The 14,303-nt window shown below is 37.9% G+C and overlaps 1 protein-coding gene across 9 annotated transcripts in view; it reads right to left on the bottom strand.

Moving 5' to 3' along the window:
• MPDZ (multiple PDZ domain crumbs cell polarity complex component) overlaps window positions 1-14,303 on the bottom strand; it is a 160,749-nt gene that overhangs the window by 41,817 nt on the left and 104,629 nt on the right. For all 9 annotated transcript variants that reach the window (XM_070480511.1, XM_070480517.1, XM_070480514.1 and 6 more), the window contains 3 exons: window positions 11,868-11,972; window positions 7,618-7,710; window positions 824-1,001 (listed from right to left, as the gene is read on the bottom strand). In XM_070480511.1, the coding sequence (XP_070336612.1) occupies window positions 824-1,001; window positions 7,618-7,710; window positions 11,868-11,972 (376 nt within the window). The remainder of the gene's footprint in view (window positions 1-823; window positions 1,002-7,617; window positions 7,711-11,867; window positions 11,973-14,303) is intronic.

Below are 14,303 nucleotides of genomic sequence, written 5' to 3' on the forward strand. Positions count from 1 at the left end.
ACTTGTCAGGTCTGTTCCACTTGACAGGCAGGCTGGATGTTTTATTTACTGTGGGATGCGCAGAGCCTGTTATAGCACCTGGAATGCAACAGTTGCTCTAGGAATACCTGTTGAGTAAATGATGAGTGACTTGTGAGAAGAGTAGATATAAAATATTAAACTTGGCTTTGAATGAAGGGATTAGATACAATTTGACCAAATGCTTCTCTCTCACATGTAACGAAATGTGCACATACATGCACATACATACCAATGCACATGTGCACACTCATACACACAGCCCTCGGTGATGAGTGGGGAATGGGCAAAGCACTGATATGCAGGAAAAGCCAAATGGGTTTGTGGGGGTGGTGGGGAGACCTTTCTATAAAAGGTAATGAGGATATTAGCATAAAAATCTTTACCAAGAAGACTCATTTAAAAAAATCTTATCCAACAACATTTAGGTATTTCCTGAAATAAAGTCTCATCTGAGTGTTCAACTGTGATGTATACATTTTGTGTGTGTACACATACTTTAAACAATTTCATCATTCCCCAAGAAATCTGCTTTGTTTTTTTAACTGAACTTAGTAATTTATCTCAGCACAAACATTTTTTAAAACAGTTGGTTATACCTCCAAACACCTATCAATATATATATAATTTGTCATCATATGCTGAAGATAAAAATTATGGATGAAAACAAAGAAATAAGAAAGAAATTCTTTAACAACAAACATATTTTACTCGAGTGTTGAGTCAGTGCAAAGATGATGATTCCCTTGGTAAAGAGGATGGCCCAGGTGAGTAATTTTAGCACAGAAAGCTAAGTGGAGGGTACCTCTACTATTCTATCTCCAGGTTTCAGGGTTCCATTTTTGCCAGCTGGACTATCTTCAAGAACATGTTTGATGAAAATGCCCCTCATCACTTCACCATTGCTTAGACGACTCCCCATCCCTCGTCCACCAACAATGCTGATGCCCAAGGATTTGCTTGGTTCTCGCCAAAGTTCAACCCTATAAAAAATAAAGAAAATTTTAAAGTCTCATAAGAAAGTACAAGGAGAAAGCCTCGTAAAGTTGGGTTTGGCAATGATTTCTTGGCTATAACACCAAAAGCACAGGCAGCAAATTAAAAATGGACAAATTGGGCGTCAGCAAAAGTAAAAGCTTTTTTTCATCGAAAAGTACTATCAAATGAGTAAAATAGCAACCCAAAGAAAGGGAAAATATTTGCAAACCACAAATCTGATAAGGGATGAACATCCAGAATATACATAGAACCCCTAAAACTCAATGATAACAACAAAAGAAAACAATCAAAATTGGGCAAAGAACTTGACTAGATATTTCCCTGGGGACGAAAGACTATAAGCACATAAGAAGATGCTCAGTATCACTAACCATTAGGTGAATCAACACTGCTCTGAGCCCACGTGCTGCCACTACTGAAGCCCGTGCACCTCTAGTCCATGCTCTGCAACAACAGAAGCCACTGCAAGGAGAAGCCCACACACCGCATCTGGCGAGCAGCCCCCACCTGCTGCAACGAGACAAAGCCCATGCGCAGCAATGAAGACCCAGGGCAACAACAAAAAACTACTAAGAAATACCCCCTCACACTCAGTAAGGTGGCTAATGCAAAAAAAAAAAAAAAAAAAAGAAAAGAAGTTGGGCAGGGAGAAATTGTACAAATTATGGAGAAATTAGGAGCATTGTGCGCTGTTCGTACCCATGTGAAATGTTACAGTTGCTATGGAAAAAGAGTATAGAAATTCCTCAAAATAAAAACAGAATTAACATATGATCTGGCAATTCCACTCCTGGGTACATACCCAAAAGACTTCAAAGCAAGGTCTTGAAGACATACATGTATAGTATGTTCACAGAAATATTCATAATAATAAAATATTATTCACAATCCAAAAGGTAGAAGCAACCCAAGTGCCAATGAATAGATGAATGAATCAACAAAAGGCATATAAATACTAAGGAATAATATTCAGCCTTAAAAAGGAAGGAAATTCTGATACATGCTAAGACATAGATCATCTTTGAGAACACTATGCTTAATGAAATAAAGGACAAATCCTATATGATTCCACTTATACAATGTACCTAGAATAGTCAAATTCACAGAGACTAATGGAGAACAGTGGTTGCTAGATGATGCAGGGAGGAGGAAATAAGAGGTTACTATTTAGTGGGTAGAGAGTGTCAGTTTCTCAAGATCAAAAAAGTTCCAGAGGTGGATGGAGGTGATGGTTACAAAGCAACATGAACACACTTTATGCCACTAACCTACAAGATTAAAAGTGGTTCAAATGGTTAAAAACAATAATAATACTAAAAACATTTTTAAAAATTTAAAGGAATAAGATGTAAGTTTTGTAAATATCATTTGCTCAATTTGTTAAGGTTTTACCAATAGTAAGACAAAATCACTATAAATTACTTTTCCAATTAAGTGTTTTACAGGGTCTGATAAATACTATTAATAATATATTTCTGAAACTGATTTGTTACAAGTTAATATTAGGCTCATACTCCAGGCTGTGGCACAAATGAATATAAAAGGACCACTTTCCAGGGGCTCTAATACTGCAGACATTAAAAAATTCAGCTACTCTCAAACAGATGGTAGCTTCTAAGCTTAGCAACCCAGTTAAGAGAGTGAACATTCCTGTATATACTGATTGAGAAGCTTACCTCTGCAACAGTCTGCCTTGCCAACACAGACCTAGAAACGAACAGTCGGGGCATGAAGAGTGGTTGCTAACACAGTCCTCCGTGATCCGAGCCCGTCGCCATCTCCATCACATCCTCCTCAGCTCTCCACTCTCCTCTTTCCCCTCCGGCTACCACACCCTCTTGCGGTTGCTGAGCTTCATCTCCCACCCTGGGGCCTTGGCGCTTGCTACTGCCTCTGCCCTAAATGTACTTCCTCCACCCACATAATAAGCACATGAACTCATATCTAATACCTGTAGAGAGCGGTCAGAACCATGGATGAACTGAAAGCACATGTCTTATAAAGAGGCCGGGATACAAGAATAAGGTGATTAGCAGTGAGGTGTTTGGCCAAGATGTAGGGGCTCAGATGACTGGAAGCAAACAGGGATACCAAGTAGAAAGTTCGAAGACAGGTAATGAGACTCTGCATTCTACTCTAAGTTGCAGGAAGGGAGGCGATGCTGGACATCAGACAGGAGAAGAAAGCATGGTCCCGCGTACCCTCAACCTTGACGTGCTCCCAAAGGAAACGAAAGGCTGGAGGTAAGACTCCCGGGTGCTGAGGGAGGTCCTGGTAAGAAAAAACTGGGGTAAAAAAGCACCACAGTGAAGTGAGAGGAGGGACAACTGGTCACAGGAGGCAGGTGAGGAAATACTTCTTTGCTCTGGTCAGCACTTTTTTCCTTTATTAGAAATCTAAGACCTAGAGGTCTGTGGTTTAGTTTAAAGGGATCTCACTATGATTCTTCATCTTAGCAAATCTGTGAGAAAAGCTAGTTAAAATTCTTTTCATCACTTTCTTTCATTCTAGGAATTCTGTGAAAGACAAGAACCAATTTCTTCCGATTTCTAAGGTAAAACGGCAAAGTAGTAAAGTCAGTAGAGTCAGCCACTGTCTTTAATACTTAAGAATCCAGAATATATAGGTGGGACTCATTCCCTCTTCTTTTAAAAATGAAAAAAATAAAAGCATGAAAGAAAATGACTCATACATTCTTAGTAGTTGATATATGTTGGAGAATGGTTCTCATGATTCTCTGAACACTAATAATGGCAGTAGCAGCAAAAACTCATCAAGGGCTTATGTACTCAGCCCTATTCTCCAAGTAAGTTCCATATACTTTGATTTTATTTTCAAGTCACTCCTGTGAGGTGGATGCTCTTGTCACTGTGTTTTACAAAAGGAAGAGGCACAGAGGTTAACCAGCCTTTGGATACCAGTACCCCGTGCCTCCTCAGGATGCAGCATAGACAGCAAAGTGGTATTAGATCCAGTCTTAAGAGGAAATGCTGTAAGTCTTCAAAACATCAGAGCAGATAACCAAAAACAGAGCTGCCAAAATGACCCCAGCACTGAGGAACCAACCCAGGATTCATGAAGCAGAACACGATCAACATTCCACGTTAAGAAGAAAATAGCAAGAAAAAAGAAAGAAAGTGAAGTCGCTCAGTCGTGTCTGACTCTCTGCGACCCCATGGACTGTAGCTTACCAGGTTCCTCCCTCCACGGGATTCTCCAGGCAAGAGTACTGGAGTGGGTTGCCAAAGAAAATAAGAAACCCATAAAAGAAAAATTGTACAGAACATGTGCAGAGCTGGTTTTACAGAAAATATTAGCCTTTCTGGAGAACACAGATTCTCACAAAGTGAAATGAATAAAATCAAGGTAAAATAGAGCTCTTAGGCCAGGTTGCCTGAACTCTGAACCAAGAGTTTCTGGGCTCAATTCCTGCCCTTCTGCTACTTAACAACGGAGTGACCCTCTTTTACTCCCTTAGTCTCTCTTTTCCTTTCCTCAGCTGGAAAATGGATCAAACAAGAGCCCCAACATCAGAGAGTTGCTGTGAGGATTAAATACATGAATGTATGTCATGGGCAAAACAGAGTTTTACAACTTAGTAAAGCAATCAATAAATCTGATTACTCTTATGATGATGATGATAACTATGATTACTGACGTAATGTCAACAAGGTATAATACTCAACTCATACGACAAATGAACAAACCTGTATACCAGCACCTCAATCTGTCATGCTTACACATTGTTTGCTAAGAGTAACTGGGCTCAATGTACCATATTCTACCCACTGGGTTGATAAAAGCATTTTTAAAGGTGATCATATGATGTGGTAACAAAGATATGGGGAGGGGGAGCTCTCATATGTTGGAAATAAAAGTAAAAATTGGTACAGCCACCTTAAAAAGCAATTTGACAACTTCTAGTAAATAACAGAATTAAATCTACAAGTCAGCAATTTCCCTTTGGAATACATATCTAGACAAATTCTCCAAATGTGTAAGAAAATAAACTTAGACTGCACAGGATTATTATAATAATTAACTGTTAACTATTCAAATATCAATCTGACAATAAACTGAGCTATATTCATATACTGAAAGGCACTGCCACAAGTAAACTGAATGAATTAGATATGTTTGTATCCACACGATAGTGTACAGAGACATTCATTTAAGAGTAAGCAAGCTGGAAAGTGATACATACAGTATGATATAATCCTGCACATGAAAATCACATGCAAAATAAAAGTGTAACACAGGTTATTTACAAATTTTTCTTGACTGCATGAAAGAATGTCCAGCAGGTTTCTAATGCTGCAAAGCATATTCATGACCCTTGCTCCTTATTTACTAAAAGCTCTAATTGTTTTGGTAAGCTTCCTCATGAACTTCTATGAACTACTCCCCTAAAAAAAATTTGAGGGAGTCCATATGGTTAGTGAGAGCAGATTATCTTCTTTAAGATTTACAGAATCTGTAGACATACTCTCTCAGTAAACTAGTTACCACCATTAGAGACATCACTTAGCGTGATGTGAAGGTTAAAATTGAGAATAAAAGTATAAAAATCTTCTGGTCCAGAAGTTGTACCTAATTTCTCTTCATAAGAAAATTTCATGATTCCTGTGCTCAACATTTTTCACCTGCTCTGGTATGAATAATAATGAAGAAGACGCTGATGACTGCTGAGACCAACCGCTGACTGAGTCTTCACTGTGTACCAAGCGTTGTACTAAGGACTTTAAGTGCATTATGGTATTAAATTCTCTACCAAATGTTAAAGTACTTTTTTAATTTTTAAATTAAAAATGTAATTACTCTTTCAAAAATGTTTTATTTAAGTGAAGTATAGTGACACAGTACAGTGATTCAGTATTTTTACAGATTAACTCCATTAGATATTATTACAAGATTATGGCCATAATTCCCTGTGCTATACAGTATGTCTGTGTTACTTATTATTTTACACATAGTAGTTTATATCTCTTAATCTCTCATCCCTAATTTGTCTCTCCTGCCTTTTCTCTCCTCTTTGGTAACCACTAATTCGTTTTCTATATCTGTGAGTCTGTCTCTGTCTTGTATATACATTAGTTTATTTTTTAGAGCCCACATATATGTGACAAAATACAGGGTTTCTCTATCTCACTTATTTCACCCTGCAAAATAGCCTCTAGGTCTATCCATGATGCTGCCAATGGAAGAATATTACTATTTTATGACTGAGTAATAATATTCCATTGTATGTGTGTGTGTATATACATATATTTCCATCTAGTATTTATAATTCCATCTATATTTATAATTCCATCTAACTTACTTCTGCCTCTATCTTCAAATAAACAAAAAACCTAACATCTTATAACTGGAGTAGGAAATGGCAACCTACTCCAGTATTCTTGCCTGGAAAATTCCATGGACAGAGGAGCCTGGCAGGCTACAGTCCACGGGGATGCAAAGAGTTAGACACAACCAAGCGACTGAACATACAACATCTTAAAATATTTTTTCTGCTACAAATCTAGCACTTCTATTCTCAATGTGGGCAATAATGTAGAAAGACTTTGATTTTTTTAAAGCAGTCTCAATAATTTTTTAAAAATTCAAATCAAAAAGTCATTTTATTTGGCTGGAGATGCTGTTTCTTATGAAAGCAACATAAAAGGTTTCCTATACTTTGAACATGATTCAACCTAGAAAATGTTTAAAGGTGATGCAGCCTAAAGTTCATTTATGAGCTAGGCAAATCATCAAACTGTATTACACATCAGAAGAGTAGATATTTTTCTCTCTTGAGAATTTTATTTATTCATTGTAGAATAAATAGTTAATAAATATGTAAAAGGCACCTCTCTGACAGTCAACTTTAAATCTGTTCACAGAAAGTGTCCACTGATTATATTTTACCCTTAATGCAAAATACCTTACATTTTTCTTTCATTATTTTGTGTCTCTCTACACCTTGTCTAAATCAATACATAGTAGCTTCCTTAAAGGCAGGATTTATATCTTATACTTCCCTGTTATTTACAAAACTATCTGCCTCTCATCTTGTCAATAATCAGAACTCAGTAAATTTCTACTAAACTGAATCTTCTACTCAGAACGGGAAAATACACCTTAGTGATATACAGAGGTATATATGAGTAGACTTAGGAAAGTCATCATTCCTATTATAAATGAAATTCATTCTAGAAAGACTATGGATTAGAATAACCACAGCCTATGATAAGATGCTCACACACACATTTTGAATACATGTGTTTGAATATCTACTTTCTACAAATACTGGAAAAATTTCAAGTTAACATTTGGTGGTTCGCCGAAGATAAACTCTACAGAAAATATTCCAACTACCTATGCATAATTTTCCCTAGTCAATTTTATTTAGTCCCTACTATGTGCCAAATCCTCAAGTACATATTAGTGTTAACCCTGTGTGACACAGACAATCTTCTCCACTGTGGCCTAAGAGAAATGGACGGTGAGTGATATTAAACAGCCTGCTCAAAGTCACAGTAGCAAGCTGTAATCTAGTACTGAAACCACCCCTCTCTATCTTTAAACCCTGAGTAGGCAGCAGACAGAAATAGCCCTTACCGCCGAGGCTGATTCCAGTTGCTGTAGGCTGCATTTTGAAGGTCACTTTCTTCCCCCTCTCCTTCTTCTCGCTCGGGTAGCTCCGGGATGTCTCTGGTAAAGAGTCAGACAGTGAGTACTCCGCAATCCTAGTAAAGCCACACAGGCTGTCTTCTAGGTACTTTAGTATTGGTTTGGCTAAAAATACAGAACTGCTTCATATTTTCACCACACTCGGCTAGTAAGTATATAATATTTTACATTAAAGGGAAAATAAAACCTGATTACATAAAATGAAAGCCTCTTTCTGGAATCAATCTACTATACCTGAACTTCCCAGGAGGCACACTGGTAAAGAATCTGCCTGCCAAGACAGATGTGGGTTCGATCCCTCAGTTGGAAAGATCCCCTGGAGAAGGGAATGGCAACCCACTCCAGTATTCTTGCCTGCGAAATCCTTGGACAGAGAAGCCCGGCTGGCGACTGTCCATGGGGTCACAAAGAGTCAGACACAACTGAATGACTGAGTACACAGCACTATAAATGAGTCTTGTCTAGTCTTTTTCTTTCCTAATGAAACATGGACAAAGGAAGGAAGGGAATGAAAAGAATGGGGAAATGCCAGAATTTTTAAGAACAACTATTCAACAGCTATTTCCTAAATTTTTCCCATGTGTGTTATAAACTTGTACAGTCCCACTGGATCCCTGGCCTGACAGAGTTGAACATCAAGTATGCCAGGAATGCAGTATCTCTACCTCCTCAGGATGGACCAATGCTTTCCCTTCACCTTTTGAAGACAGATGGAAACTGCTTATGGTCCAATTCTGCCCATCCAAAGGAGCCAGCCACAGTATTCTTACGGGAAGCAGTTTACAGGCACTTGAGTCCAAGGTCAGTTGTCAATTTCTACAGGAATTCAGATTTTGCCAAATGCCAAGCATGTAACAAAATGTGTCCAATCCCTTAACTGACTATAAATATAACTGTAAAATAATAATCTTGTCCAAAAATATTTGGTTTTTTACCAAAGGTACACTTTGCATCAATAAATGGTATTGTCAGGACAACAAAGAATGGTTAAATCAATTGTGGCATGGTCTTATGCTGTTAAGAAAAATTGGATTTCTAAAGAAATATATTATTCTTAAAATAGAGGAAGCTTTAAAAACTCTAATTCAATAAATACTTGCAGCTGATACTTACAGAAATTGAAAAAAAATCTGAAGATAGCATATGTTCAAGTTATATCCATTCTCCCCCAACAGGAATACTGAACTCTGTCAAATTATATCATCTTCAGACCTTGAGATCAGAAGTCATCTAATCTAATAATCCATCTGTGCTTGAATGCGTTTCCCAACATTTCTGCCAAACAACTGTCCAGGCTCTCCCAGAACGTCTCACTCTTTCTTTGACCTGAAAGTTAGATCTTTGCTTTTCATCTGTCAGAGGGAAATCCACCTGCCTGTGGTTTCTACCTACCGGTCGTGTGACAGAATTCTCCTTCTGTAATTGAGGAAGGAGACTCTGGATGAGGCTGGGCTCGCAGAGACTAAGCCTGACTGTGGGACAGGACTGTCAGGAATGGAGCCAAAGATTTTCAAAATGATGTTAAGAAGCTGATTGAGAATGAAATAGTCTGAGTGGATCTCAATCTGCAAGGTGCAAGACAGTGGGGGGAAGCAGAGCCCAACCCTCTGGAAATACCACTGGGGAGAATATGACAGAAAAAGAGGGTACAGAATACAGAGAGGAATGGGAAGAAAGAAAAGGTCCTTCTCTAAAATATCCGGTTATTACCCTAAAGCCCAGGCAGGGGGAGCTGCTCAGATGCAGTCACACAGATCGCATCATAAGCTCCTGGCTTGTGAGCTATAAGATGACAAATACCTGGAGTCTTCTCATACAAAAAGCCCCATTCTCTTCAGATGACTGTCCAATCTTGAACCATTTCACTAACCCAGATACGTTCCTATAAATGTGCTGATTATTCTTTATCCATCTTCAGGCGGGGTTTACAGGACTCAAGCTGTGTGCGCCTCAGCAGAATGAACCTGTTCTGTGTCCCCACACTGACTCAGCCAAGAATCAATTAGACTTCTCGGCACTCATGTTTGATTGTTGAATATCAAGTAAGTTTCTGTCAACTATAACAAGTAACACTCTTAATATGTGCATTAAGATGCCAGAAACTGGCACAAAGTCACACAGTAAAGGAACAGAGATGAGACTTGAACTGGGCCAGTTTACTCTAAAACCTGAGCTCTTAAACTCCATGCTACACTGCCCCATATTTTTATACAGGGCTAGCACAATTCTTTTTTTGGATCCAACGATTAACAACGTGGAGCCCGACCATGTGCATTTAACCTTGATTCTTCCACCCACTAGTTATGAAACTTGAGTAAGTAACTTAATCTCTCTGGTGCTGATTCCTCCTGCATGCTTAAAGAGAAATCTGTTACTCAGTTGTTAATATAACTGAAAAAAATACAGGCCCACAGCTGAAAATGTATTGTGCATTCCTTTCAGGATAGCAATTTGACAATATTTCTCTCCCTGTTCTGAACTCAGCAGCAGCATCAAAATCTAGTTTCTGCCTTTCCTAAGGGAGGAAGACAGGATGCAGACAGTTTTTGTTTTGAGCATCCTTATATGAACAGAAAATACACTTTTTTGCAGGGAAACAGTAATTCACAGCATTGACAGCTCAGGCCCTTTTCCTTTATGTGCTAGGAGAGAACCAACATGCTGAAAGTCGCTTTTTTGTTTTAATATTAACATTGTGAGTGCTTTTAAGGCCTCAGAATTTCATAAGAATATCATGTTATCTTGTCATATTCTCTAATTAAGCCATGTGAAATGGTATTTCAGAGGGACACTGGAATTACTGCATCTAGCTTTTTAATAGGAAGTACCAGGTAGCTGTAATCAATTCATGTCATTAGCCCTAAGATGGAAATTCTAGAGAGAAGCATGGCTGAGCTTTGCAAAGGGTGGAATGAATACTCTTTTTCCCATAAAATTCAAGGGGCCCTTTGGGCCATGACATTCCTTCCCTTTATTAGACACATAACAAACGTTTCCTTCTTTAACACTGTCTGCATAGCTGTAGCCACATACAATTTGCAGAGGGAAGAGTGATGTGATGTTATAATCCCGGCAGAGTCACTGGACACCAGAGTGTTATGGGTTGTTAGAACTTTTGTGAACAGACCTCAGAATGTTTGCAAAGCTATTTCTTCTTTACAGCATGCTTAAGGAGAAATCTGCTACTCAGCTGCTAATGTAACTGGGAAGAAACAGGCCCACAGCTGAAAATGTATAGTGTATTCTTTCCAGAAAAGCAATTTGACATTATTTCTCTCCTTGTGCTAAACTCAGCAGCAACATCAAAATCTAGTTTTTCTCTTTCCTAAGGGAGGAAAAAACGATATTTCCTGTATTATTCAAAGGTCCTCAATACACTGTGTATAAAGAGGCTTTAAAAAGCCAAACATTCTCTTACCTAACCTGTACATACACAAAGACGTTCAGCTCAGCATACTCCAAAAGAGTAGAAATATAACCATTAAAATGTTTGTAAAGTAATTAGCCTCCAACTAAAAAAAAAAAAAAAAAAAAAGAATGGTCAAAAAAAAATGTTTGTGAATCTGTATGTATGTTAATGAGTAGTAAATAGTTTGAAAATGTTTATGACAGAGAAAAGTGATACAATGCCATACAAATTGTAGGTTCCAGGGAGTGAGTGAAACCATAGTCATATCTGAGGTAAATTCCCCAAAACTCAGTAAGCTGACAGTGGTATATGGACTGATACAACTGAAGACATTTTAATTTCTTGCTTTGATTTTTCATATTTTCCCCAAATTTCCCACAATATGTGATCACTCTTAAGTACGATGGGTTGCTGTTGTTTGGTTGCTAAGGCACATCCAGCTCTTTTGTGACCCCATGGACTGTTGCCCGCCAGGTTCCTCTGCCCATGGGCCTTCCCAGGCAAGAACACTGGAGCAGGTTGCCATTTCCTTCTCCAGGGGATCTTTCCAACCCAGGGATCGAACTTGCATCTCCTGCTTGGTAGGTGGATTCTTTACCACGGAGCCACTAGGGAAGCCCAGTAATATGGGAAATGGGGGTGATTTTTTTTTTTTATCTTGAAAGAGAGAAAAAGAATTCAGACTTTTTCATCGCGAGGTCTCCCTGACACTGGATTCAAAACTCTTCTTTATAACTTGCTGTATGGATCATTCACATAGCAGACTTACCTGCCAGTGTAGGAAGCAAAAATATCCAGTGCCATTATTCCTCCAGATTGCTGCCCCAAGCTTATTTTGAACTCTTCCAAATATTCTGCAGGTACATAAGTAATTCTGGAACAAAACACAGTCCATGAAAGCAAAGCTCTGCCTGTTGGGAGAATCTTCCAAAATATGAAATAAACTTATTTTGTCCCCTCATCTCTACTTTTTCACACAGCTCATTTAAATCAGCTTACTCAGTAGAGACTCTAAACTTCAAAACAATCAAATAAAAAAAATCAACAGAAATTAAAAATTTAAAGGCTGATGATAATTATCTGTTTACCAATAATCATATCGGGGAGGAAAACAGCATAATATATATTTCCAAATGAGAAGACTAACAGCAAATTTTTTTTTTTTTACATTAAAGAGATCTAGAAATCCTTAGATAAGTAATTTTCAGTAATAACATTTATTTTCTCCAAAGATTTTTGGGTGCCTTAGCAGAAACAAACAGGGTAAACTCTACTAAAACACTGGGCATTCAAAATAACATTCTCCCATAAAACACAAGTAATTGTGGACATTACAAGTACTATCAGTAATCATATCCTAGCTTTATTAAAGTATTAACTCTTCAGTTTGAGTTAAACCATTATCAGTGCATAGAAAGATTCTCTTACTAATATGTAGCAATGTCTATGTTCATTTTGGTTTTAGAGAAAAAGCCTGACACTTGAATGGTCACATACTAATTCAACAAGTGCCGGCTGGCTGAATGCCTATAACATGGAAGGCACTGAGCAAGTTGCTGACTATAGTTATAATGCTTAGAAACGACATCTGAAAATTCAAGTTTACTGCTGTCCTAAGAGGCTACACAATTGATACACCTGTTGAAACAGTCTGTTCCGGATCCTCAAACTAATACATGGTATGGCAAGTGAAAGAAAGGACTTCAAGTCATTTCAGGATATTTGTGGAAAGAAACAAAAGCATGTATCAAAAATGTGCAACACAAAAATCATGAAGACTATTATGCTGGCTAAACATAGCTTACACATGAAGATAATAAGTATCAAAATCTTAGTACTGGAGGGCAAAGATAAAGGCTTACCTTTCATATTATAAAAATATAATATAATAATAGAAGTATACTAATGGCATAATTTATTGAGTGAGGAGGATATATAATATATACTGGTGATTCCATAAAAGGCATTCACTCTGTGAGGTTGCTTAGGTTTGGAGTCAGAGGACAGAGTTCTGTTGCCTCTCTGGAGTGTTCTGGTACGGTAAATCACCCACTAACGGATCTCCACATCCGCAATCACAAAACGATGTCACTTTTGATGAGGCTATTATAAGTCAAGAAGCGCAACACACATGTAAAACCGTGTCCTAACAGAGCCATCAGCCAGCTTGGCCCCCACATCCAATCATTCTGGCAGAAGCTAGCACCCTTATGACACTTTGTGACATTTTCACAACATAATTCAGTGATTTAGGACTAGTGTGGGTGAGAGCTGTATTCTAATTCTGGCCCTACTTTACTTATTCAGCTACAAAAACATTGCTTCCACAGTGTAACAAAAATATATTGAAGAGCAAATCTGCATTTATCCCTTCAAAAATAATGAGTCAAAAATGCAGAACACATTATACTTGGAAAGAAGACTGTCTTTTACACAAAGAAAAATAAATATAAAACATAAATTTGAAAAGTCTATTCAAGAAAATTATTTCTGAATTATATCTGAAAATTATTTCTGAAGGTTCAGTAAAGCTAAAACTCATATAAATAAAACCTTAAGGAAAAAAAAAGCTAGGTGAGGTAAAAAGGCTAGAACACAAGAAAAATAAGAATAATCAGTTCAAAGTATTTAATTTTTTAATTAAATACTAGTTTGGTTGGAGAAGGAAAAGAGGTGTCTATCCGAGACACTGCTGAAAATGAATTCTTCTCTGTGTTTGTTCAAAGGTGTTAAGGTCTACCAAGGGAGACTTTTAGAAATATTTTCCTGATATTTTAGGGGGCAGTGAGAAAGAAAGCAGTGTTCACATATTTAGCCCAATACAGACAGCAAGGGCACTGGAACAAGCATCCCACAGTGCATTAACCCATGCACAGAAATTACAATACACGCCTGGTCACACGGCCATACAAAACCTCCAGACACCAACCAAGAACACCAAAACACACACTGAACTGCATAAACACATTAAAACGGCTTCTCTGAGAGTAGTGTTAAAAATTCTCAAAGGCAAAAACTAACCTTAGGTTATACATGGAGTGCAAGAAAACAGAACAGCATTAGTGATGCTGAAATGTGACAGTTACTAATCCAGAGGTGATCGCCCCCTGACAAAAGAGCTAGAAAGCTTCAGTAGTAGGAAAACATGATTTTCAAATGAGTTCACAAACACCAGTGCAATGTGAAAATGTAACCATCTCATAGC

Source organism: Odocoileus virginianus, chromosome 18 (assembly GCF_023699985.2).
Source record: "Odocoileus virginianus isolate 20LAN1187 ecotype Illinois chromosome 18, Ovbor_1.2, whole genome shotgun sequence".
Lineage (NCBI taxonomy): Eukaryota > Metazoa > Chordata > Mammalia > Artiodactyla > Cervidae > Odocoileus > Odocoileus virginianus.